General features: G+C 38.0%; 2 protein-coding genes across 5 annotated transcripts; one reads left to right on the top strand and one right to left on the bottom strand.

The window, feature by feature from the left end:
- Positions 1-1,606: 1,606 nt before the first annotated feature.
- On the top strand, positions 1,607-18,104 carry LOC103462700 (paired amphipathic helix protein Sin3a-like). 3 transcript variants are annotated; one of them, XM_008405642.3, is made up of 21 exons: positions 1,608-1,812; positions 4,452-4,676; positions 4,795-4,983; positions 5,103-5,209; positions 5,366-5,681; positions 5,774-6,025; positions 6,112-6,264; positions 7,057-7,212; positions 7,327-7,413; positions 7,540-7,658; positions 7,747-7,972; positions 8,197-8,313; positions 8,953-9,191; positions 9,266-9,449; positions 10,038-10,626; positions 11,350-11,519; positions 11,661-11,834; positions 11,914-12,006; positions 12,894-12,988; positions 14,845-15,052; positions 16,292-18,104. In XM_008405642.3, the coding sequence occupies exons 2-21, from the start codon at positions 4,491-4,493 to the stop codon at positions 16,508-16,510; spliced, it is 3,879 nt and encodes a 1,292-aa protein (XP_008403864.1). In that variant the 5' UTR covers positions 1,608-1,812; positions 4,452-4,490; the 3' UTR covers positions 16,511-18,104. The 3 variants fall into 3 exon arrangements, with proteins under 3 accessions (XP_081461554.1, XP_008403864.1, XP_008403863.1); XM_008405641.3 differs by having other exon boundaries at positions 5,771-6,025; XM_081605428.1 differs by lacking the exons at positions 14,845-15,052; positions 16,292-18,104 and having other exon boundaries at positions 1,607-1,812; positions 5,771-6,025; positions 12,894-14,719.
- Positions 17,530-26,268, bottom strand: LOC103462699 (cellular retinoic acid-binding protein 1). 2 transcript variants are annotated; one of them, XM_008405640.3, is made up of 4 exons: positions 26,097-26,266; positions 25,035-25,213; positions 24,668-24,781; positions 17,530-19,246 (listed from the first exon to the last, which is right to left on the bottom strand). In XM_008405640.3, exons 1-4 carry the CDS (start codon positions 26,164-26,166, stop codon positions 19,193-19,195), a joined length of 417 nt encoding a protein of 138 aa, XP_008403862.1. In that variant the 5' UTR covers positions 26,167-26,266; the 3' UTR covers positions 17,530-19,192. The 2 variants fall into 2 exon arrangements, with proteins under 2 accessions (XP_008403862.1, XP_081461557.1); XM_081605431.1 differs by lacking the exon at positions 17,530-19,246 and adding an exon at positions 20,592-20,746 and having other exon boundaries at positions 26,097-26,268.

The raw sequence follows: 26,268 nt of genomic DNA, 5'->3' as shown, positions 1-26,268 counted from the left end.
TACATTATGTTGACTTTTGTTACAAAGCTGTTTTAGCATGAATAAAAAGTAAAACGCTACAATGAATTCAAAATTGAATGCACTGATATTTAGGCAAATGGTTTTTTATTTATTAAAAGCAACTTAAAATGAAGAAATCATAATTTTAACATATTTTGTGAAGCATTACATCCATATTAGTTTATTCAGTGTTGTGAAAAAGTGTCTGTTTACAGATTTATTTTGTTTTGTCACACTTTTTGTCACAAAGGTTTCAGATTATTGACCTAAATAAATGCAAGTAAAGTCTGCAGTGCACTAGATGTAGTTCTGGGTACTTTGTGGACAAAGATAACCTTACTAAATGAAAAAAGCAGTTCGAAATAATTATTGTTGACCTTATCATTGTGTCATATTGCGGAATTAAGACTTGACTTTTGCTAGGCCATTCTAATTCAAGTTTTACTTAGGTTTAAGGCATATTCATTATTCATCAATTAAACACAAATAGGCTGGACAAAAACATGATCAGTGTGAGAGTTCCAAGGCCAGAATCCCTGCTGACAAAAAAAAAGGTCTGTCTCACTTCTATCCAAAAAAGAAAAATACCTCTTAATTATCCCACAGACCTTTGAGAAAATAAAGGTCTGTCTTATCTCGTTAGTATTACTTTTTGTAACATGTGCACGCTGTTACACCTGATCTAATAAAACATGCAGCATTTCTGAAAGGGAATTACCATCACAAAAATCTCATGGAGCACTTCCATCAACTAATCCTTCTGCATTAACCATCAATGCACTTTTGGGGTATAAAGTTGGCCACTATTTGGAAGATTCACTACTGCTCAATATTTTGTCAGTTCGTGGGTCATGCCTCTCTCTGTGTAGTTTGCTGGAGTCCCAAAGCCTTATAAAAATTTCTAATCCTTTTTAGACTCATAGATGTCAATGTCTTTGGTTCTTATTGGTCAAATTTCTTTAGATCATGGGATTTCCAATCTTTATGTTGTAAGATATAGTATAGTTTAGTTGGGGATTTCTGAAATCAGACCAGATTACTACCAGAAATCAGGTCTGGATCTGTCTAGTGGGACTGGATTTGGGAACATGTTCCGACAGATTATGTTTTCCCCCTTAAAAAGAGAAATCATAATTTGAAAACCATATTATGAATTTATCCTGGCTGCCTTTAATATTCAAAAGTGTTTGATTCAAAACATGTAACAAACCTGTAACAAACCCTTTTTCACTGTGCTGTATGTTTTAGAGATTTTTTATTGTCTTGATTTCGTCTTCTCTTTTCCGCACAAAATGCTGCTAAATAATGTTTTTTTACATCAACTTATGCAATATTTAGAAGTGTCAGAGGTGTGAAGGATGAGTGGTGTGTCTTTTGAACCTCTACGGCCACATGCACATCGGAAACTGATCCGTCCCTGTCTGCATGTCCATCTACTTGACAGCTACCCTCGCACTTTACGCGCTCATAGCCCTTATTTTGATGCCTTTAGCGAGATTGTTGCTCACTAGGGTTACTGTATTTGTTTTCATTCTGGAATTCTGACCAATCCCAGCTCGATGTGGGCGGAGACTTTGCCGCCTTCACAGCAGACCACGCCCCTATGTTCAAGGAACAGCGCTTCATACATACACTGTTGTTAGCGACGTAGCCACTACAGTCAGTTACATTTCTCACATTTACGTTTGCCAACGCTTCTCAAAACTTTCCTTCTTTTTTCATCACCGCCTGATAAATGCTGGAGTAGCAGTTTTCCAGTCGGGGATCCTTTACATCGGAGTGCAAAGTTGTAGTTGTTGGCAGCCGATCTAGGTAAGTTAATTTATGTTAGCCGAGGGTTCCTGTGGTAATGGGGTTTGGTTGTTGTGCTAAGGTAGCCAGCAGCAACATAACCTTGCCGAAAAGACGTAAAAATTAAGCAGGCGCTAGTCGCTTTTCGACTGTGATGGAATCGTGTCGCTCTGTTTTATTCCATCTTAAAACGGAGGAATTCAGCAGCGGTAACGTTAGGCTGCAGCGCCGAGAACTTACTGAAGCTAGTCGCCAATGAGGCTAGCAACGTGAATTAGCCGAGAGGCTAACGTTAAGCAGGCTAACCTGATGTATTTTACTGTTAGTTGGTTTTTGCCTTTTCTACTTAAATGTTTAAGTGAGTTTTGTTAAGAGACTATTGTTGCTGAAAGAGACTGTTTTTTGAAACTTTATCAGCAAATTTAACGCTCATTTGAATGTGTATGCGACGTTTGAAAGCGCAAGCATTAGCTTGCTAGCGGTCTCCGTGAGCTAACGATACTTAAGATTAGCTAAATGAATGACTATCAATATAACTTAATTCAGGCAACGTGGTGTACTGTATACGAAAAGTGACAAAACGATCGCTTACTGTACGACTGTAAGTAAGTTTTCTTACATGTCTTCTACCCAGCAGAGAGGAGAGGGTAATGTCAGTTAAGCTCATCAGATGTTTGAATAAAGTGCTCTTTCAGGAATAACCCGACAGTGACAAGTTAGTACTTTCTGGTTCTGTCTCGCTGCCAACTTATAGACACCATCATAACTTGCTTGCCACATAAACTGAAACGGACGAAAGTCAACGTCAGCCATCAGACCAGCGAAAGCGGTCATCTTGCCGAAAACGGATAGCTCGGTGTTTAGCACGGAGGGGGAGGGGAGGCGAGAGCGCTGCAGCGAGCGACAGTGCCAGCAAAAATGGAGGCATAAATCGGATAGATGTTCGTTTTTTTGTTGCGCTGCTGTACTGATATCGCAGCCTTTCGCCGTCTGGCGTGTTTGCTTCTCGTTTCGAAGAAGAAAAACCGAAGCTAGATGTGACAAAGACACACTATCTGCGACTGAAACGTTTACGCTCTAACACCGTGTTCTTCCCAGACGGTGGTGTAGGGCAATGAGGCACAAAGACTACCCTCCTCTAGCTAAATCCGATGACGTTTACTTAGGGACCGTCAAGAAATTACTTTCTATGTACAGCTGTGCTATTTTGTAAAAAAAAAAAAAAAAAAAAGAAAGAAAAAAGAAACGTAAGATATATTTAAAGCACGAAGAAAGGCTTGAATAACCAGCTATAAAATAGCTTGACCAGTATCGTGTGCCACTGGAAACGGCAGAAAACAAATCATATCTGGACCAATGTAAAGGGATGGGAATTAATGTGCAGCCACCTAATCAATAAATGAATCTCCAATAAATATTAAACTAAATAGCATTTATGAGAAATTATAAATTTGGAGCTATTAGAAGTAGCAAAAATATTGAAACCAAATCTCATCTGAAAATGCTTTAAAATAATTTAAAATTGTACATTTTACAAAGTTTCTGTGTAGGGTAAAATGAATGCAGTTGAAATTCTGTGATTGTTTAAGATTGTGATGATGATGATGATGATATTGGTAACATTTACCTGCTGTCTTCACTTTTCACTCATTGTCATGATCTCCCCACCATTTCGCGCTTTTTTTTTTAGTTGTTTAAAGTTTCATTTGCTTTGACTATAAAGTGCAGGTTATTTGTTTAGCTTTCTGACCGTCATGCTAATCCGGGTGAGTGTTTGTATCTGTGCGCTGCTTTACCTGCTGTCTGATCCTCCGTATGTCTTTTTTAACTGCAGTGAGCCTCGATGTAGCCAAACTCCGTCAAGTATGGCATTGTTTTTATGCCATATTAGATTCGTTGTGTAGATGCATTTTGAGTGCTTCACCCCACGTGCTTAAATTTTCCGCCGCAACACGCAAACTTCCCCATTCACTCAGTGCGTTATAGTTCCACATCGCTTAGGATTTGTTGCTGCGCGTTTGCGCAGAGTGAAGGAAAGAGGAGACCAGCTGCACAGGCAGGCTGCGAAATGAGATTCAGGTGATCTGTTTGTGTGATCGGCAACAAGAGACCGTGATCGCCGATTACCGATCATACACCTTTTCACGGAAATCGGCCGATTATGATCGGTGGTCGATCGATCGGCACACCTCTAACAATAACATAATGGTTGTTTTGTAATGTCTCTGAATGATGATTTAATTGTATTGTTTGGTCTGGACCCAGGAAGAATATTCTCTACTATGATATGGTATCCTTAAATAAACAAATATATCATTGGCATGTCGATTGTGCTCCCTCAGTACTTAGGATGCAGTACTGTACAGAATCTAGACTGTTGTTATTGAAATGGTGATTGCAGTTTAGTGTATTGTGCTGTTCTACTTGCTATGAATGATGCATATCCTATTAATCATTGCCGGTTGAAAAAATATTACTCACTATGTCGCTAATAATAGGCTAATAATCCAGCAACACGGACAGTTGCGCTGTTCACTGTTTTCTGAGGTGTGTCAGTGGGCGTTTCACAGTTTTAAATCCTGCACTGCCCTAATGACTACATTTAGAAAGTGAGAAAGTTTAAGAAATATTCTCATGTTGTTGTTTTTTTTTCTTTTAAGCTCTAGTAAAGTATGCTCTAGTCTGAGTATGTGTATACCATGAAGAGACGTGCAGAAGATCCAGAACCGATTTTTGTGCAGCAGCAACCACGCCGTCCCCCAGTTCAAGCTATTGGAGAAGGCTTTCAACGGGCCCTTGTCCCGGCCCCACCTGTTGTTGAGGCTGCTGCAGACACCATGCAGCCCTCAACTGGTATACAGTACTCTCTGCCCCAGGCCTACCAGGTATGATATGAGGCAAATATTTACATTCTAACATTTTTTTTAAAAGTCAATGACAGTTAGAAACCTGCTTTTTATGCAACAAGTATTTACTTGATTCTGTTCTATTTCTGCCTTAAAGGTGCCTACTATGCCTCAAAGCACAAGTGGACATGGGCACAACAATGCCACACCACATATTGGCCCTCATACACATAGCCTGGCTGTGCAGGCTCAGGGACCTGCAGTGGTCCCAGGTCATGTTCATCCCCCCACACCCATAGCTTCAGTTCAAGGACAGCAGCAGCAACAGCAGTTTCAGCGGTTAAAGGTTTGAACAACCAAATGCTTTTGGCTTAAGATGTCAAAAAATATTTGTTTGATAATGCATTTCCACAAAAAAACAGATCAGGGAATATGCTAATATTTTTTTTACTTTTTGCTTTGTAGGTTGAAGATGCCCTGTCTTATCTGGATCAAGTAAAACTGCAGTTTGGGAATCAACCTCAAGTTTATAATGATTTTCTCGACATTATGAAAGAGTTTAAATCCCAGAGGTCAGCGTTGTTTTCATGGGTTGATTCTGAAAAATAACAACAAAAAATAAACAATAATACTTCTGTGTTTCAAATTCACATTCAGAATTGATGTTTTTGAGTTTAGTTAAAAGTACTTTAGGTGATAATATGGTGTCATTGATTCTGTTTCTGCAGCATTGACACTCCTGGAGTCATTAACCGTGTGTCGCAGCTATTTAAGGGCCACCCTGACCTCATCATGGGTTTTAACACTTTCCTGCCGCCTGGTTATAAAATCGAGGTTCAAACCAACGATCTGGTGAACGTAACTACACCTGGTCAGATACACTACATTACTCCTCAAGGAATATCGGTACAAAACATCCCAGCAACTGGAGGACCTAGCCAACCAACTAGCCTCCAACAACACCAGAGTCTCCCACAGACCAGCCCGCACACCACCACTACCCCAACTATCGCCACTCAACCTGCTTTAAACAAAGCCAGCAAGGTGGAATACTTATTCACCCGTCTGTTGATTGTAGTAGCTTGTGGTGGTTTAGTGGCATGACATATTTTTTGCGTTGTCGTTTCTCTCAGCAGCTTATTCAGTCTCCGGCCCACACACCCACCAGCCAGCCAAATCCATCCATCCCGTCGTACGCCTCACCACGTTCTCCTTCAGTTCAGCCCCACACTCCGGTCAGCAGCACCCCATCCAGCGGGCCACCTCTCCAGAACAACCAACCTGTGGAGTTTAACCACGCCATAAATTATGTCAACAAGATCAAGAACCGCTTCCAGGGCCAGCCGGACATCTACAAGGCCTTTCTGGAAATCCTGCACACTTACCAGGTGAAAAATATGGCATTTTAAAATCTCTGGAGCTTCTGAAGAATGTTCAACTCACTCCTGCTTTCTTTGGATTCTAAATATTTTAGAAAGAACAGCGGAATGCTAAAGAGGCTGGGGGGAATTACACACCAGCTCTGACTGAACAGGAGGTTTACACTCAAGTGGCCAGACTTTTTAAGAACCAAGAGGACCTACTGTCAGAATTTGGACAGTTCCTGCCAGATGCAAACAGCTCAGTGGTGAGTCTCTGAATGCAGCCACAACATCGTTATGCAAAACTAACTGGGTCAGTGTTTTATTAGTCACTGGATATGTAATAAAAATAATTATTCAGCTGTTAAGTACCACTGGATCTTCAAAAGTTAAAGATTTAGAAGAAGAAATCTTAAATACCTCCAGATTTTCCCAAATAGATCTTAAATTTCATTTAGTTATACCTTAAATTTGTTTGTCATCAACATTAAATACATTACCACACTGACCAAGTTAAATTAGATTTAATATATTTAGCTGAAATAACTGAAATTTTGGTATTTGCCTATAACTTACATGTGATTACAATGTTACTGTGTAAAGGCCTTTGCTAACTGCACTATGACTCTCATAACGGAGACAAAAGTGCCAAGTCGAGCAGGGTACAAAATTATGAAGCTGGACTAATGTATGTTTTAAATTTAAATCATAATTGAAATTTAATTGAGATAAAACATGTGATAATCTTAACCAAGACTCAGAGTCTCTGGTTCAGAATTTCATAACAATTTATCCAAAATGAGGATGTTAAGTCAAACACTTTGTTTGACATGCAAGACATTGTCTTTGTCTTGCATGCTTAAGAAAATTCTGAAGCTTTTATTTGAAATTTAATGGCATAATCCAGATATTTTACTTAACATGATTGTTTATATTTTGTTGAATTCCTTTTTGTTAAGGTTCTCAGAAATGTTTTCTGAAACAAAAATACATTTGGATTTCTGTTCTTTTTCTATTTTTTTGTTTTGTCTGATCGTGATATGCACTTCTCTGTGTAGTTGTTGGGGAAGAGTCCTCCAGACAGAGCAGAGTCGGTCCGTAATGATCACGGTCCCACAGTAAAGAGACCCTCGCTGAACAACAAACAGAGACTGAACCAAAATGGTCTGCCAATCAGGAGACCTGCTGGAGTGGGATCCACACCACCTTTCAAGGTACACTAAGACATCTATCAGTGGATGTTTAAAATAAAATAAAGGTTGAACATTCTGTTATGAATTGTAGTTTAGCGAATGTTTAACTTATGAAACATATTTAAACTCTTGCAGAAAAAGGCGCTTGTCATCGGCAAGGCCCACGGCATGGCTGAAGTCGGTAAACTCAACACAAGCACTGAAACTATGTTCTTTGAGAAGGTCAGCCTTATTATATTTAATAATATAAAAAAATCTAGCTGGAAGTAAAATTTTGATGATGTTTATGATATAAAATAATCTAAAATCAACTTTTTTTTTTTTTTTTTCTGAAACAATAAAACGCAGGTGAAGAAGGCTCTACGGAGCTCAGAGGCATATGACAACTTCCTCCGATGTCTGCACATCTTCAACCAGGAAGTGATTTCTCGCACTGAGCTGGTCCAGCTAGTCATCCCGTTTCTTGGGTAAATCTGTGGCTTCTTGGATATCTCTTGTACCTGTAGACATTAGTCTAGTAACGTTAACCTCAAGACTATCCTTGTATTTTCACAGAAAATTCCCAGAGCTTTTTACTTGGTTTAAGAACTTCTTGGGCTACCGTGAATCTAGTCACGGGGAGCTGAGCCACGCAGAGAGTTTACCCAAGGAGCGTTCGACAGAGGGCATCGCCATGGAGATCGATTATGCTTCCTGCAAGAGGCTGGGATCCAGCTACAGAGCACTGCCAAAGAGCTATCAGCAGCCTAAGTGCACAGGAAGAACACCACTGTGCAGAGAGGTTAGAGATGAGTTAAATATGTCCCATCATGTTACCAAGACAACTTGGAAAAAAAAAAAAATCTTGTGTATGTTAAATCTGTCATTGCAGTCAGATACGTTTAGATATTCAAGTTTTTTTTTCTTTTCTGTGTGACAAAAGGTCTACTGATCAGAATAAGAAATTAAATGAATGAAATTAGTTGATCCGTTATCTTTCAATCTGAATTAAATTCTTTGTTTTAGGTTTTGAATGATACATGGGTGTCTTTTCCATCCTGGTCGGAGGATTCCACATTTGTGAGCTCCAAGAAGACTCAATATGAGGAGCATATTTACAGATGTGAAGATGAGCGCTTTGAGGTGAGGAATAATCATCCTGGTCTTTTGCAGATCTGGTTCAATGTCATATTCTGTCTCTTAGCAACCTTGTATGTGTTTTATTGGGGTTGTGTGAGAAGGACCAACACAAGGCAGCATGTCATTCTAAGGTGATAACATAGAACAATCGTTGCAAAACTAAAGGTGACATGGATCTCAGCAGGCTCAGTGAATAAAATATGTGCCAACATCTCTCATCCTAAAAGGTTAAATACATTGATTGGATAAGTTTCAAATATTTTTTTTTTTTTTTGTGAAAATTGAGGAATGTTTTCTTCCAGTATTGCCCTATTTTTCTGCTTTAGCCATTCTATAGCCAACTTTGACCACCATTACCCCTGTCTCTGTTGAAGAAAGGCATCCCCACAGCATGACACTGCCTCTACTATTTGAGTGAAGTTAGTTTTTCTCCATAAATAGCATTTTGTGGGTAGGATATGCCTTGTATTGTGCCGCCACATAGAATCACAATAAAAGGCTTTGAGGTTTGTAATTGTAACTTGGGGAGGAAAAAAAACATGGAAAACATAATTTTTTTTCTGTTCAATTTGACGTCTGGGTAGCCAGGGACAACTTGACACTTTCAAAAGAGCAAATGTATTTTCACTGTATTCTCTGCAGCTGGACATTGTGTTGGAAAACAACCTCGCCACAATACGAGCCCTGGAGACGGTGCAAAAGAGGCTCTCCCGCATGTCGGCTGAGGAGCAGCTGCGATTCAGGCTGGACAACACGATGGGCGGCTCTTCCGAGGTCATTCACCGCAAAGCCATTCAGAGGATATACGGAGACAAAGCTCCCGACATCATTGACGGCCTCAAGAGAAACCCTGCCGTGTCTGTACCCATCGTTCTGAAAAGGTAACTGTCTCACTTTTAACTTCCCCAACATGCCGTAACCCCATGAATCCTAACTCGTCTCATCACCTGTTCAGGTTAAAAATGAAGGAAGAAGAGTGGAAAGAAGCACAGAGAGGGTTCAACAAAATCTGGCGGGAACAGAATGAGAAATACTACTTGAAGTCACTTGACCACCAAGGCATAAACTTCAAACAGAATGACACCAAAGTGCTGCGCTCCAAGTCTTTACTTAATGAAATTGAGATGTTATATGAAGATGTAAGTAACTTTACTGATATTTATTCTATGTGTACTTGATTGCAATTGCTTTGGAGGTTTTTGTTGTTGGCATAATCAACTCTGTATGTTACTGAAACTAGAGGTTTGCGATACTGCATATTAATTTGGTATCAAACTGATACCAGGTAAATGCAGAAACCGCATCGGCAATAACAATACTGATGCAGATATTGTTTGATTAAGCTTGATAAATCGTCAAACTGAGTTTAAGACGTTTTTGTGTTTTTTTTCCCCCCATTTTAATTATTTTGTTCAAACCTTGGATAGAAAGTGTACAAAGTTTATAAGTATCTGCAGAATATTTTAATAACATAATATGATTTGTGTGCATTTTTCCTAGATAAACAAAATGCAAAAAAAAAAATGTGTATGTTATAAGTCCTGTAAACAACAAGCTGAAAATATATAGCATCCAGACCAATAAGGGAGTGTATGTGTAAAAAATACATTTTACAGCTGACGGAAACTAGAGTCGTGAAATTATGTCGTTTATGTTTGTTACCTTCTATAAGACGTAAATGGAAAAACTTCAGAACTGACTTCAGTTTTCTGTGCTGTGTCCTGTAGCGCCAGGAGCGCGCCTCGGAGGAAACCGCCGCCCCGCCCCCCAGCGGCCCTCACATGACTCAGACCTACGACGATAGCCAGATCCTGGAGGATGCCGCCGCTCTCATCATTCATCACGTCAAAAGACAAGTGGGCATTCAGAAAGAAGACAAGTTCAAGATCAAACAGATCATCAATCATTTCATCCCCGACCTTCTGTTTGCGCGACGTGGCGAGCTCTCCGACCTGGAGGAAGAGGAGGAGGAGGAGGAGGAGGAAGAAGAAATGGAGACGAACCAAGACAGCCCCAAGAAGCACAACGGCCTGCCGGGCCGCAGCCCATCCAAATCCAAGCTCTTGTTCTCCAACACGGCAGCTCAAAAACTGCGGGGCACAGACGACGCTTACAACCTGTTTTTTGTGAACAACTATTGGTATGTGTTCTTCCGCCTTCATCACATCCTCTGCTCCCGTTTGCTGCGGATCTACGGGCAGGCCGAGAAACAGATTGAGGAGGAAACCCGGGAGCGAGAGTGGGAAAAGGAAGTGCTGGGCCTGAAAAGAGACAAGAACGAAAACCCAGCCATCCAGCTGAAGATGAGAGAGCCGAGTAAGAACGAGTTTTAAACTTTATCTTTAGAACTCTTTTCTAACTCGCACAGAGCTTCTATATCTTCAGTCCACTTAAGTTTGCTAATGCTCACAGCATTCTTAAACATTATGATATTCATCAATGTTGAGGTTGCATGCTTTCCTGAAATTGTTTTCTTCCCAGTTCCATTTATTGGAAGATAAAATAATTTTATTGAACATCAGATTGTGTTGAAGTAGACATGAACCAAATCTTTTAGACGTTTAACTTTTTACTTCTGTTTGCAGTAAATATTTGGTCGTAGGTGTCAATAAATGGTTAATTTTAGCTATTTTTCAGTTTTTTTCATGAAGCAGTTGCATTTAATTCCAACAACAAAGTAACACAAAAAATACAACTCTTTTTTTAAGATCTGTTTTTCTTGTAGAAGATATTGCCGAAAAATATATACTACAAAAAACATATACTACAGCAAAAAAAAAAATTGTTTATAATTTTTCAAAAATTGTGTAGTATTTTATAATTGTATGGACTGAATAAAATTGTCTTTATATCTTAAAACTCTTTAAAAAAATGTTTGACGAAATTTTAACGTACAAGAAGCAAACGTTAAAATGAAATGCATTTCTTTACAACTCTTTTTTTAAGATCTGAGCTTAACTAAGGATTTCCCTTATATTACAGCTACAGTTTATATTACAGTCTACACCCAAGTAACTCGGTGTTGTTTTGTGTCTGCAGTGGATGTTGATGTTGAAGACTACTACTCCGTGTTTCTGGAAATGGTGCGAAATCTTCTGGACGGGAACATGGAGCCGGCTCAGTACGAGGACTCCCTGAGGGAAATGTTTACCATCCACGCCTACATCGCCTTCACCATGGACAAGCTGATCCAGAGCATTGTCCGGCAGGTCAGTACTGTAAAAAGCACTGCAGAAAGAAATGTTCTTTTTTTTTTTCCCTTTAAATTGTCTTTTTTTTCCCTTGTTGTTGTTTATAGTTCATGTTTGACTTGAGAAATGTGTTGCATACTAAAACCAATATGTTTTCAGCTCCAGCACCTCGTCACCGATGACATATGCGTGCGTGTAACGGACATGTACCTGACTGAAAGTGCCAAAAAAGCTACAGGGGGCGCTGTTTCCACACAGACGTCCAGAGCTACAGCAGAGGGGGCCTACCAGCGGAAAGCGGAGCAGCTGATGACAGATGAAAACTGCTTCAAGGTATCAAACAGGAGTTTAAAAAGGATTGTACAGCAGTCCTTATAGGAGGTCAGCCACTGACTGCTGCTGTTTTGCACAGCTGATGTTCACGAAGAACCGAGGATCTGTGAGCGTGGCGATGGAGCTCCTGGACACAGAAGAGGAGAACTCTGATGAGCCAACAGATGCAGAAGTAGGAATCAAAAAGATTAGGCTTGTTCTTTTTTTCTTTTTTTTTTTTAACCCACTCGTCATGTTAATCTGCAAGTTGGCAAGTGAATACATACTTAAAAAAAAAAAAATCACATTTTGATTGCTGAGTATTGTGTATTTATCTGCACTCTAATCAGAACATTCACCAGTTAAACTTTATTGAAAGGTGAGAGATGAATTGTGTGTCATGGCAGCAATTATAATGTTACTGATCTGTCCATGCAAATGCAATCTACATGCTAAGATCCCAGTTTGCAGATGATGTTAGCTAGTACGAGTGTCCCGTTGCTAATTTTTCACTTCGATACCAATATTGCCGATTTGAGTACGGGACAATACTGATATTGACTCAATGCGATATCGGCATGAATCATGCATACTTTTATTTTTCTTTTGTATTTTGGAATTTTAGAATGGCTTGATCAGGTGATATTAGTCAAACATAACAATAGTCAACAATAGGTATGAGAACAGCCAACCCATTTATTATTAACCAATATCAAAGATTATAGATGCAGGCCCATAAAATCTGATGATAATTTTTTGGCTGATATTTTACAGATTTCCAACATCAGTATCGGATCAGCTAATATTCATCACTGGTGTTGCATGGTTTTTCTGGCTCAAGGAAGTCATCTTTACAAAGAAATCTGCATGCAGAATTTTTTTCTTCATTTTTTTGGTGTAATGTCTGAGTTTTTAAATAATTTAAATTGTCAGCCATTTTTGGATGCTATGTTTTTTTTTGTCCATAATATTTTAAAATGGGACAATACAAATTAAGAATTTAGAGCCAAAAAAATAAGAAAGACTGTGTGTAATTTTTCCTCATTTTTTCATTTTGTTTTCTCCTCTTTCTCTTCACAGAAATGGTCAGACTACGTGAGCAGGTACCTGAACTCAGATTCTGCTTCTCCGGAGCTACGTGAGCATTTGGCCCAGAAACCAGTTTTCCTCCCCAGGTGAGACTCCAGACATGTCTCCCTCCTGTCTGTTCTCATCAGACTTTGCTCTGAGGCTCTTGTTGCATCATTTTACAACATGTCAAACAAGCTGCCAAAAGCAACTCTTTACCAGAGATAAATGCAAGGCCAGACATGCAGAGCTTTTTACAATCAAATATAATGTGGACATTGTAAGCTCTACTGTTTTAGTAAGAGAGCCACACGGGTTGCAGGAGTTTAGAGTTTACCAGAGCGTAACGGTTGAGTTCTTAGTGTTGTTTTCACTTCTAAAGATGAACACTGCCTTTCATGGGAGATTGCACTTTTTTTGGTCATCGTTTTAGAAAAAAAAAATCTACTTATTCATTTATTTACTTTATTTTTTAACAGAAATCTTATTTATTATGAAGGACTTTTAAAATATATATTGTTTTGGGTTGATTAAGTTGAAACTTTTTTTACTTTTAAAGAAAAGGAAGAATGAGTTGGATTTTTCACTTTGCAATTCAATGAGAGATGCACCAGTTAGTTTTCTGGTTGATTTCCTAATGCTCAAGTTAAATTTAAGTTTCTCTTTAGTTCTTCTAATGTTGGCTTGAGAGACCAAACTATTAACTTTATTATCTTAACTCAAATCTAAAATCTGGGAATAGCGAGGTCATTTTTTTAATCTTGTCATACTCTTTGTTTGTGATTGTATACAGTGTTGTATTTGACATCTGTTTGCAACTTTAAATGGCCGGAGGTTCTTACCCCAGGGTCTGCTGGGGTAAATCACACACCACAGTTGCAGCTTTTGGGAATATATTTTTCATCTCTGTCAAAGAATAATGGTTATTGTAATAATTTTGTTTGTTTTATAGAAAAAAAATGTTGGTAAAACAAATGGTCTGAAAAATCTGTACAGAAAAATAGGGTTTAATAAAATGGATGTTTAAATTATTTGTTCATAGTCGTTTCTTTCCTGATGCTAGAAAGATGGAATGTTGCCTCTGAAATCTGTTATTTCTGCTGTTTTTCATTCTTTTGAGCACAAACAAAATCACTCACTGTTGTGTTTTTTCTCAACTCACTGGTTCTTGGCTATAATTTTTCATCGGAGCCATCTTTTTTTTTTTCCTCCGTATCATCAAATGTGGAGGGGATTACTAGCATATTTGATTAAAGAAATAAGTCATTGCATAGATTCCCAATGGGAGGGAAATTCCTAAAGTTCTGTTTCCATTGTCACGTTTCATCCTTCTCAATACATATTTCAGATATGTATATGTCAGGCAGCAGTTTTCTAGTGTTTCTCTTCAACAGTTTATTTTATAAATTGGCCTCACTGTCATGTCTTTTAAGTGGAGCCCTGAATGCAAAAAAAATGCTTCACGGCTTCCGTCCTCACTCATCTATCCCCTCAGCGGTAAGTACACATTTAAAACCTTGATTCCAGTGGGATGAATAATTGCATTTGTTTTGGCTCCTGCACAAAAATGGGATCAATCAACACTTGTTTAGTTTTTATAATTTTATTTTTTTTAAATCTGAAAAATGTGTCTGTGCAAAAAAAAGTAAGAGCACAGTGCAGAATTATTACGACTCGTGCTTCTGCTGCTCCTTTAGATCCACATTTCCCTCGAATGATTTGACTCCCTAAAAATTAAAGCTGATACTTGGTGAGTTGGAATGCGTTGGTTGGAAAAATTCTGTTTTCTAAAATATGATTTTTTTTCTTTGCCTGCATATTGTGTCAACAACATATTTTTAAAAAAAGTGATTTAAAGAATTGTACTCATCAATTTGTATGATACAGATTTCAGAGTATTTTTTTTTACTCTATTCTGCTTGTTTATATAATCTAATATTGTTTTTTGTATTTTCCTGTTAAGGAATCTGAGACGGATACGGAAATGCCAGAGAGGATGGGAGCAGCTGCAGCAAGAACGCATCACTAAAGGCTCCTCTGACAAGTCGCAGGATGGCAGCAGTGAGCTGAAGATGGAGTGCATGTTCAAACTAAACTCCTACAAAATGGTTTACGTCTGCAAGTCAGAGGACTACATGTACAGACACACTGCGCTTTCAAGAGCTCATCAGGTGAGAACAGGCAGCTTTTTTCTACTAAATTAAATATAACCACTAATGTAATCATTGTTTCCACTCGGTCGATAATTGCTGTCCGATCCTTTAACAGCAAGGTGGTGCTGCTAATTCTCAATTGGACTTTGTGTGTCTTAAACTCATTTGCAGCTAATTAGTTTTTTATAAGATCACCACTGTTGTCTTTTAGCAAGAAAGTCCTTAGTTGGAACACAGTTGTTCAGTCTTTCTGCATGGATTTTACATTAGGGCAGAAGTGATTAGTCGATTTAATTGTGAAGAATTGATTATTGAGAAAATGGATTAATCATTACCTTGAATATACACAATCAAAAAAGACAATTTTCTGAAAGAACACACTCAGAGCAGTGAGTGTGTTTTTGATCCAAAAACATGGATCAATAATAATAATTATATATATATATATATATAGCTCAATAAGATGGGGATTCTGTGAGAGAGGAAAAGGTTTGTGAGGTTTATGAATTAACAGAAATTATGAAAATTAAGTTGTTTTTTTTAATGTCATTCTCCATCAGCTTGAAAAATTATAACTTGTAATTAAGAAAAAATTTACAAAACACATACTCAGTTAAAACAGTTAAAAACTGGGCATAGCGACTTCTCTAATGTAGCACTGGAGCTAGACTGCTAGACTGTGTTTTACATACTTTCTTTAGTCTTTCACAAGACAGATTATAGTTCACAAACTGTTTTCCAGACTTCAGAATAAAAGTTTTCTTTGCTTCAAAATTTGTTTTCAGAATAAATAACAGCTGTGTTCAACTTAATATTTTAAAGGGAGCTCATGAACTCAGTTGATGTCTTTAACACAAATCAGATGAATGAAGTATGCTGAGACAGGACTGATCCTTTTTGTTTCCAGCCTGGATTTTATGAGGATCTCTGATGCATCTGAATAGCTCAGGTTCAAAAAGGAACGCTGGTTGCTGAACCCTATCACTGCCAGTGTGTGTTGTTTTATAGTAAATAATTAAGTTGCATCAGACATGTGTCTCATGCTGCCGATGCGTGTTTGATTGTTAATTATGTTTATTCCTGGTTGTGATTCGTTCAATGTTCGGATTTTTTTTAAAAAACAACAGATTTTCAGTTGCAGCCTGGATGATCAGGGCAGATCAAGTGGAAAACTGGCCAATTAGTCACCGGATGATTTTTCAACTAATTTCTGTACTTTTTGCTTATTTTTTTTCCCTCTCTTTTGTGTGGCTTTAGTCCCACCAGCGGGTGAACACACATCTGCACGGCCGCTTCCAGACTTGGCTGGACTCCTGGGCCCAGAAGCACGTGACGCCTGAAATGGCCACCAACACTCACAAGTGGCTAATGGGAGATGTGGAAGAGGGACTGTTGTCATGCACCACCACCTGCAGCCCCGAAGTCCTCCACTATCTCAACATCAACAAGTACCGGGTGCAGTACAGGACACTGTAGTTCAAACAGTTTAAACGCCTGCACATGTCAAAACTGCCAGAGGTTTTTTCTCCAATCTTCCAAAACTGGACTCTGCTGCCAAACGATATTGGTTTTTACTTGTTTGTTTTCTAGTTCAAGATTTTTGCTGCAACTCCTGCAACAAATTTATTGGAAAAAGCCACCCATCAGAGTGCTAATATGTTCGATAAAAACACAGGAAGCGGCTCTCTCGCTCTCATCTGGGCTAACGTTGAATTAAGATTCTCATCCCCAAAACTAAACAACTGAAGGATAAAACCGTTGATGTTCTGTTAACTCCGGCTGTAAACCTCTTTAGGCTTTGAATGTTTCCAGTTGGGGGTGAAGGCAAAACGATGCACTATACATACAGTATAAAAATATGTATTCAACATTTCTGGCACCTGGTCGACATTAGTACCATGTCAGCTCTGTGTGTCAAGAACAGTAATTTATAATTGCCCAAAATGTTTCTTGTAAATATGTTGTTTATAATTAGATTTTTTTTTATCAGGTGTCATTGGTGTGTAGCATACAGTTTATAAAAATATATATAGTGTCAACATTTAGCCAGAAGATGCAAAGACTTTTATCAAAAAAAGGCAAAGTTTTACTGTTTTTTTTTTTGTTTTTTTTACCAAAGGAGGTTATCTACAGACCTTTTTTTTATTTTAGTGTGCTGAACATCTTTTTGTTTAGTAAAAACAAAAAAAAGAGAAAAATTACACATTTATAACTTAATTGGATCCCTTTTATGTGCATTTCTATTGTCGGTTTTTAGGACAACAGTTTTAAGATGATTGAATGTAGCTGAGTCGGAACAGCACTTCAAACTTTTTCTTGTTAATGAACTTTTCAAAAATATTTACAATCCGTGCAGGATGGTTGGTGGTATCTCAGACGATCGCTAAAAAGCTGGATTCAGTTTTATCTTTCATAGTCTGTCGTCAACAACAGCTCTTTGGGTAAATGTCAACGTTATGAATTGTGTGCAGTTTAAGGACAAAAAACACAAGCAATAATTTCTTGAGTCATAGTTTATTGAAACTAACTTGTATTTCTTGCTGGAATACAAACGTGGATATGGAATGCCCATAAAAAGACATTTTTTGGCCCTTTTTTTGCCTTTTAATAAAATTGGAAATGTTTTTGGATATTTTAGATGAGATTAGATGGAAGAGGGAAATCCTTCATATTTAATGCTGGAATGTGAGAGTCTCACATTAAAACTGTACATGTGTGCAACAGAATATCATTTAATTTCACACATGAAATGTTACATGGGACACAGAGAAGTTAAGATGAACATAGGCATCACTTCCTAGACAGTCTGTTTTCCTGAAGGTTCACTAAAGGCAGCGGTCGGTAATATAACCAGCTGCAGACAATCTTGAAATAGTTTAATACCTGGGTTTTTATTTTTCTATTTGCCGTGTTTGTTACAGAATTACAGAGGAAGTCCCGGGGGAGCCGATTGTACATACAGAGATTGTTTGTACCCTGTTTAATGTGTCACTTCTCTTGACTTATATGATGTTGTACATGAGTGTTAGTATGGTGTTTGGCATTAAAATATCCTTTGAGTAGACAGAAACTCGCTTGCCTTGGTTTTTAGTAACATTTTTTGTATGTCAGCCGTTTATCTTGGTTTTAGCTCTTTCTTCATGTTCTTGTCCGGATTCCCCTCGGATACTCCGGCTTAGTCTTATAGTCAAAATATGACGACCCAAAACTGCCCTAAAAGACTCTTTTCATCTCCATTGGATATGTGTGTACAGAAGAATGGATAGAGGATTCAGCATCAAACATTCTGAGCATTTCTATTCAGATTAGAACAGGTAGTTCTGCCTTTGTTGTGGGAAAAATAAAAAGGCAAAACCACAAAATTATGCACAAGAAAAAGTAAAAATCAACTTTCTAAATTATGTTTCTATACAAAAATGCAGCACACCATCAAGGTTAAAGTGCCTTGCAAAAGTATCCATACTCCTTGAACATTTTTACATTTTGTCACATTATGGCCACAAACCTCTTTAGCCTCTTTCAAGAAAACACTTCAAGGTGGGATAAGGGTATAATTTTAACATTGTTTTGTGACAGCAAGGGGGGGTATTATTTTCAAAAAAGATATACTAACCAGAGACATCAGGGATAAAGCTAAAGACAGGTTAGTAGTAGAAAAAGTAGACTTGGCTTCTGAAATGAAAACCCAAATTTTGAAGATTAAATTGAGCACCGTTTGATCTATTATCTGAAAAGGTGAAAGCGGAAGAGCAGCAAGACGAAAACCGTTGTTGAAACCAAAGCAGTTTGCCACGGCCATGTTTGGAGACAGCAGAAGAGAGGAAGGTGCTCTGAACAGATGATGCCTCATGCAAAATGTGACATGTGACCCTAAACTAAGCAAATTAAATACTATGTTAAACATTGCATCATCATGCTGGGGGATGCTATGTAGACAGGGCAAAAATACTCTAGACTGGAAAACTTGGTATTGTTTTAACTACCCAATTATCCACAAGCACAATACAAATGTCAGTTTTTCTTGTAGTTAAAAAAATGTAAAAAAAAAAAAAAGTAAAACAAAAAAAAGTTGTTGGTTTATATATACTTTTGCAAGGCGCTAAATTTCAGACATCAACAGGGTGTCAGTTGTGAGTTAATTTGGAGGAACGGAGATGTCTACTGTGCTCGTACGTAGATCCGCGTACAGATCACATCGTCTGCTCCAAAGATCTGAAAGGAAATGAGAGAGGAAAAAAAATGAACAACTTTATCATCTTTCCTAGATATCCTTTGTTTATCTTTAGGATCTTTATTCTTATTCAATTTAGAAGACATTACATGTGCTTCAAAGTAGTTTGTCCCAAACATTTCCCTTCAAGTCAGAATAACCAGTTTGAAGGTAAAACGGATGATTTTCACAGTAAATTGATATTTATGTTTGTCAGGATTCCTTTAACAAGCATCCATCTGCATAGGTGAGAACAGCTGTGGTCCAGAATAATAGCAGTCCTACATCTCCTAACCAGATCAGTGTTTTTAGGAAAAATCTATGAGCTGTAGAACAATTTAATCTTATTTAAGGATGAAGGCAGCAAACATAAATGCCAACGACTGTCTATTCCTATCTGAAAATCAAATAAAAAAAGAATAACTTGCTTGGTGAATAAGTCAAGCAGACGGGAAAATAAAGAAATGTGGGACATGTTATGCTGCTCTGATAAAATGATCTCATACTTTTTGGAGGAAACCAAAGTCAGGAATAACGAGTGGAAAAAACAAAACTCCTCTTTTAATGGATCAGACTAGAACTGATATGAAGACTTAGCTGAGGATCTGCTCCAGGATGGGTGAAGTAAGGCCACAGTCATATGTGATCTAACTGTGGCAATGGAACTAGTACTTAGTAAAAAAAACAACAACATGGTAAGAGTGTTGTGTTTTTGCAGTGTATAATTTAAAACCATTTATTTTTCTTTTTTTTATGTCAGACAGGCATAATAAAAACGGGTAAATCAGCTGATTAAACTCTTTGAGTCTGTAAAACAATATTCTTCACAGCACTAACAGCCAAAGCGTTTTCATCATGTAGATGTTTTATTGTCACAACCTTCTGCTAAGAAAAAAAATGTTTTATTTCAGTCAACATGTCCAACTGTGATATATATACATCCATTCCTGAGCTTAAATCCCCTCAGCATCAAAATACATTTATCAGATCATCATAAGTTCAAAAAGTGGAACCCACATTTTTAAACTCTGCTGCTCCCCTGTTGTTGGTTAATTTACAGGTTAGATCCTGAAATCTCCATAATGGACAAAGCTCTTTTTAAAACCTGTCCTCCAACACACAGGCAGACAGTAGCAGAGGCCTTTGTTATTTAAATCGACTTTAATTAAGCACGGCAGCTGTCAGGTTTGCATTCTTCTTCACATGTTTTGTTGTCTGGAGTAAAACAAGTGAAACAGCGGAGCACCAGAGATTTATGGGCTTCTTAGGGAGTGTTGCAGAAAAAGGCTTAGAGCAACAGTACGTGTCATTACCCCAGGCGGTGCGGAGTGGGAGGATGTGGGGGGGGAGCGGTTGGAGGGGGGTTTAATTGAGCCGTGACGACTCCATCTGGCAGAGGGGTGTGATGTCATTAGCTGGAGGTAACATCAGGGTTCATTAGCGCCATTCATCAGGGAGGAGAAAGCTGCATCCCCTCATTCAGGCCAGATTCACCTGGCTTCCTATTAAATAGATAAAGGGGCTTATTTTGTTTTAGTTCTTCAGGTAATTTAATTAAGAATACATTTGAACTCAAAATATGAGCAAAATGTATACAAAGTTGCTTGCATAGAAAAGTCTAGTTTCCCCATTTTCCCCCCTCAGGAATCCCTTCAATGGTCATTTTGTTCCTCACTGAGAGTAGAAACCATTATGTCACCATCCAATGCTTTTTCTACAGTGGTAGAATGACAGTTTTTGCTAGAATGAAGACTCTGAAAATGTACATTTTGGTCTAAATAATTTTGCTGCCACTGATAATTACATTTGATCTGTGTCTGGTTTAGAGTCGGAGGTTAATCTAACCGATCTGCTCTCTTTCCTGCAGTGGGAAAAAAAAAAAAGTCACCCAAGGTTTAGATCTAGCTTCCACACAATTCTGTTCAATTCAAAGAATAATAAATAAGAGAAATTTATAGCTGCTCTGCTGAACGCCAATCTTAACTGAACCCTGATGTTTGTTAATTTTTTTTTTCTCCAGAAATTAAATGGCTGGTTGTGCCATTTTAAGTCCATTTCACATTTATACTCATTAGTTGCGCTTGCAACAAAGAGTATTTAAACCTTGAACAAAGTTCTTTTTAATAGCCAGCTTCTTTTATGAGCTGATGTTGATCTAAGTGGTTTGCAGAATGACTATTTGTCCAAGAATACACAAACATCATTTTTATGCGTTTCATATGGCAGCTACAATGCTGTAGCTTTTCCAAACTTTGGCAATTCCAATTCTGATTTATAATATCTGACTTATAAATTCTTTTTTTCAACACAAACAGAAACATGAAAGAAAATCAGAGCACAGTTTTTGATTTTTTCCCCCTCCTTTCTTTTTTATGAGTTTCTGCAAGAACTCAAAAAGTCTGAACTATTATAACTTGCAATTTGTATGCCTTAATATAAATTCATATTGAAGTATATCAGGTTACACCTTAACCCCTGTTTTTTTGTTGTTGTTCTTTTCACTTTTTTGTATTCAGGAAACTGACTGCATCCGGGTATCCACTTTAAACGCCTACAAAACATCCAAATTATTCTGCGCTGAAACTGGCATTTTGTAGTTTATTTAGGTAATTAAAATGAGCGTAATTATTATTATTTTAACAATCCGAGCCTGCGCACCCAACCTTCCTACGTTCAGGGAATCTGTCTGGCCTCTGTTCTTACATTTGTGATCCTTTTGTTATTGTGAAATCGTTTTCTTTCCCTCTCCCCCAAACGACTCTATTCCAACATGCCTATCAGATTATAGTCTATCACTCCAACATGAACAGACAAACACACCCCTGTCTTAAACAAAAACACATTTAGAGAGAAGAAATCTTTCTGTCACATCTGAAAACCTACATTCATTCCAAATTGCTGCCTCTCCCAAATGTTTCCCTGATTGCCTCTCTGCAGAGGTGAGTCAGTGTCCACACAGAGATCTCCGTCCATGCCAAATCAGACAGCCTTTTCTGTCTCGCTTTAGTGTTTTGTTTTTTTTTGTTTTTTTTTTCCATGTCCATCTGGCCTGTAAACCCAGAACAGATGTTTATAAGTTTCTCACAATATTTTTTTTTAAGGCAGGATCTGGAAGCAGACGTGTTTCTGATGGATGCAAGGCCATGAAATGATAGGAGGAATGCAGCAACAAACGTATGTCTGCGAGACTTTCAATCTTTTCAAAGTGCTTCTTTATAGAAGTCATGAGAAAACTGAATGGTTTTTGTTTTCCTTGGAAATAAAATCGTAAAGCTCTGTTAACACATGCCTTACCTATGAAGGAATGTTTATGAAGGATCTGAGATGGGGAAATAATAAATGACTGGCATTTTCAATTTGCTGTGAGATTTCAAACCACTTCCTGGAACTGACACGGTTTTTGTTAATGAATGAACTTCTTTTCACTTCTCACAGTTGTTTCCTGTCACATTTTTCTTTACATAACATTTCCATTGTAGTTTGGAAAGAACTAAAATGTATCTTTTTGTAAAGATACATTTGCAGGCAAATCTGATTAAGTTAGAATCCAAAAACAAAACCAGTTCCATTGTTTCAGTTTGATGTGGATTTGCTACATTCACACTGATACATTTCTAGTGTTTACTTTTGCTCCCTTTGATCACTGTTGTGCTCAGAAAATAAAAATGCTAATTAAAATAGTAGATAAAATCAATACAATATAATTTTAAGTACTGAAATGTGCTGCTGAAAGGCAAATCCACATTCTGAATACCCATGGTCAGTTGTTGATCAGAGATTTAGGCAGGATTTATGTCAAGCCAGTTTGCTGACCAGTCAAACACAGTGACATCATGGTCTTAAGCAGGTATTGATACTTTTGGCCAGGTAGCATTTCCATAAAGCTTGTGATGAAAATGAAAAGATGAAGCTCTCATTAATTCCCTGATAGACGACTGTTCTGTTGTGGACTTGAGAAATACAGCAGACCAATTCAAAAAGGTGACATAAAGTCACCAATCATCAATGACTGTGGAAACTTCACCATGGACATCCAGCGATTCTCATTTTTTGCTTTTTTTCCAGACTCTGTGACCTTCACCTACAAATGAAAGATAAACTTTGCCTCTGAAAAGACGACATTAGAGGTTCTGACTTTGTTTCTCATTCAGGAGTGTCTTATCACAGGAAATGCAACAGTTATAACCTATGCCCCAGATTGCATCCTCACTTAAAGACTTTTCCTTCCACTGAATTTTCCATTAAAGTGCTTGGATTGAGCCAAGCGTCTTTTGTAGTGATGTTTTGTTACTCTCCTCATGGAAGATGACTGTCATTGACTGTCAGTTCTACAACTGTTAAGTTAACCGTCTAGCAAAGGCATAACATGACATTTCTGTGTGGAAAAAAATCAGTTTTCTATTGGTTTTATGTTAATATTCTAATTTTCTCAGAAACTCATGTTTGGGTGTTTATTACCTGAAAGCCATAATCATCAAAGTTATGAGAAATGAACACCCAAAAAATAATCACACTGGTTGTAATGATTTAGGACAGATTTGTCACTTTTGTGTTGGATTTCTTGAATGAACTCATACGCTTTGGACATGTTATGTTTTTAAGTTAAATGAAGCCATTTGCAGTTGGTATCACATCACTTATGAAGAGCAACACACATCTGTCAAGCTGAAATGACACGAGCATTTAAAATATGCATTTATAGATCTACTAAATTCCCAACTCCCTCAAAAACATTTATTCATTTCTTTTTGGTAGGAGTCATTAGCAGTACAAATAGGTGTGCTGCTGGTGATTTTGTAGAAAACATTTATAAACTTAAAAGAAATGTTTTCTTTTGTTTTAAACTGTTTTCTTATTACTAATGTTGGTATTTGCTGCAGTTTGTAGTGTGAGACTATGCAGCTACAGCAAAAAATGATTTGTATGAGGTCACTGTGATTACTAATGATTAGGTTTATGAATCTTATCACCAAAAAAACCCCCCTAACCAATACTTCTGCTTTTGGACCTGATCAAAGACAACATCTTCTGCAATGCTGCATATTTCATCACATAAAAATACATGATGATCTCCCCCTGCTACAATCTGATTCCCATCACACAAGTTGTTTTTTTTTTTAAATAAAGTACACACCGTTCCCTTTTCCAAACCCTGTGCTTTGTGCCCCGCTGTGAATAAAGGCAGCCATTTCCAAGTCTGTCACTTTGTGAAGCATCCAAACATCTGGTCTAAGATTCTGGTCCAAATCCATCACTAAGAAGATGAGCGTGTTTGAAAACCACGGATTAGGAAAAGCAAACAAAAAGAGCTTTATATAAATGAGACCATTCTGAAGAGTTCAAAGTGTAATCACTGCCTGAAACTCCAGATTCCCTCTTTTTTCTTTTTCCTCACCATTTTGCTATCTGAATTAAACTCTTACCAAAATGAGTTCCTCCCCTTTGAGTTCTCGGCTCCAGAAGGTTTTTGGACTGTTCCCGCTCAGCAGAGTCTGTTTGCAGTAAATCTTGTTTTCCGTCTCCCACGTGGCCAAACTCTGCAGAAGATATTCAGTCCAAGACGTTTTACTGAAATTCCACCTTCAGCTTCACCTGTCTGCAGTAAAATCAACTACCAGGCATCTGAACGTTGCCAGTTCAATGTGACTCTATCGTGAAGTCTAATAAGGAAACTAAAGTTTGATGTGTTTAGGTTTTAATTTCATACCCTATATTTTCTTATACATTTTTGTGAGTGTTTACTTTTGTTGGTGCCCGTTTAGATTTGCCACCCGTTGGTTTTTGAGTTACCTTACACTTTCTGCCATCCACCGTCTCCTCGTTGAACTCCTCGCCTACGATGAAGTTGATCTCCGTGGTGCGTACGGTGGTGGAGGTCTTGATGTAGAAGTGGTCACCGCTCTGTTTTATCTCCACGTGGGGTTTGGATGCAGCCGCCCCTGCGACCTTCCTCAGCATGGCGTTCACACCTCAGATTCAGACACAAAATTCAGTTCAAGCCTTCTTCTTTTATAAAGGTGACAGAGTATGTCACCTTTCTGACTCTGGTGAAAAAAATATTAATTCATTCAGTTTTAATTCTCCACTAATCTGGAGCAAACTTCCAGAAAACTGCAAAACAGCCAAAACACTGACATTCTTTAAATCAAGGCTAAAACCCTGCCTGCTTAGAGCTGCCTTTGGGTCATAATAACTGGAACGTTACCCCCTGTATTAGCTTTTATGTTTTAGGCAGCCATGCCAATGTAAAATCTATCACTTTCAGCTAATCTTTTTATTGTGTTTAAAAAGTAAAATGGATCCACCAGCAGCTGCATGTAAGATTAACATCGGCAGATGTTGCAGATGTGGAGATCACAGCACAAGGTGATGAGAGGGAGGAATGTTGATGCTGTCCACTTTGTTTGACTCTCCTGTAGGTTGTGATGAATTCTGTCCTCCAAATGGGAGGAAAAACTATTAACCCTCTGTCAGGGAGACACGGAGCGAGATGTGAGACTGCTTTGGTCTGTTCCCACTTTTTCCGAGAGTTCCCTTCCACTAATGCATACACCAAAAACATTCTGAAAAATGTTCAGGCAGAGTCTCGCTTCTTGCGGATTTTTATTCACAATATAATTTAATTGTGACAGAAATCAACAATTTTGAGTTAAAAGTAAAATACTAAAGAACATTTATGTGCACAGTGTATTTTTGATACAGCAAAAAGTTCTTATCTTAAAGTTTGAATCTGTAAATAGTTCATCTCTCCAGTTTTATCACTGAGCAAACAAAGCTTGCTACAGACTTTTTTTTTTATTTTCACAGCCATCTTAAAACACAAAAACATGAAAGAAAACACTAAACACTCACCCAGAGCTTTGAGCAACTCGTCAAAATTCTCGCTGCTTTTCATTTTCCAGGTGCCTGAAAAATTTGCCATTTCTCTCGTCCTGCTGTGTGCCGGCCGACGCCTCCTGTCCTTTGACTCCTCAGCTGCTTTTCTTTAGGTTATTTCTCTCCATCCATCCATCTCTCCTCTCCC

The sequence above is a fragment of the Poecilia reticulata genome, chromosome 3, assembly GCF_904066995.2.
Source record: "Poecilia reticulata chromosome 3, P_reticulata-male-v2, whole genome shotgun sequence".
Classification (NCBI taxonomy): Eukaryota; Metazoa; Chordata; class Actinopteri; order Cyprinodontiformes; family Poeciliidae; genus Poecilia; species Poecilia reticulata.
This window is presented reverse-complemented; position numbering and strand designations above follow the sequence as displayed.

What these genes read in the sequence shown, in the direction of transcription:
- LOC103462700 (XM_008405641.3), top strand. Translation starts at nt 4,491, where the DNA reads ATGAAGAGACGTGCAGAAGATCCAGAACCGATTTTTGTGCAGCAGCAA. An exon ending in AAACTATGTTCTTTGAGAAG is followed by an intron (nt 7,414 to 7,539) that starts GTCAGCCTTATT and finishes AATAAAACGCAG; the next exon opens with GTGAAGAAGGCTCTACGGAG. An exon ending in AAACCAGTTTTCCTCCCCAG is followed by an intron (nt 12,989 to 14,844) that starts GTGAGACTCCAG and finishes TTTCCTGTTAAG; the next exon opens with GAATCTGAGACGGATACGGA.
- LOC103462699 (XM_008405640.3), bottom strand. Translation starts at nt 26,166, where the DNA reads ATGGCAAATTTTTCAGGCACCTGGAAAATGAAAAGCAGCGAGAATTTT. An exon ending in TGGATGGCAGAAAGTGTAAG is followed by an intron (nt 24,782 to 25,034) that starts GTAACTCAAAAA and finishes TATCTTCTGCAG; the next exon opens with AGTTTGGCCACGTGGGAGAC. An exon ending in AAGGGGAGGAACTCATTTTG is followed by an intron (nt 19,247 to 24,667) that starts GTAAGAGTTTAA and finishes ATTTCCTTTCAG; the next exon opens with ATCTTTGGAGCAGACGATGT.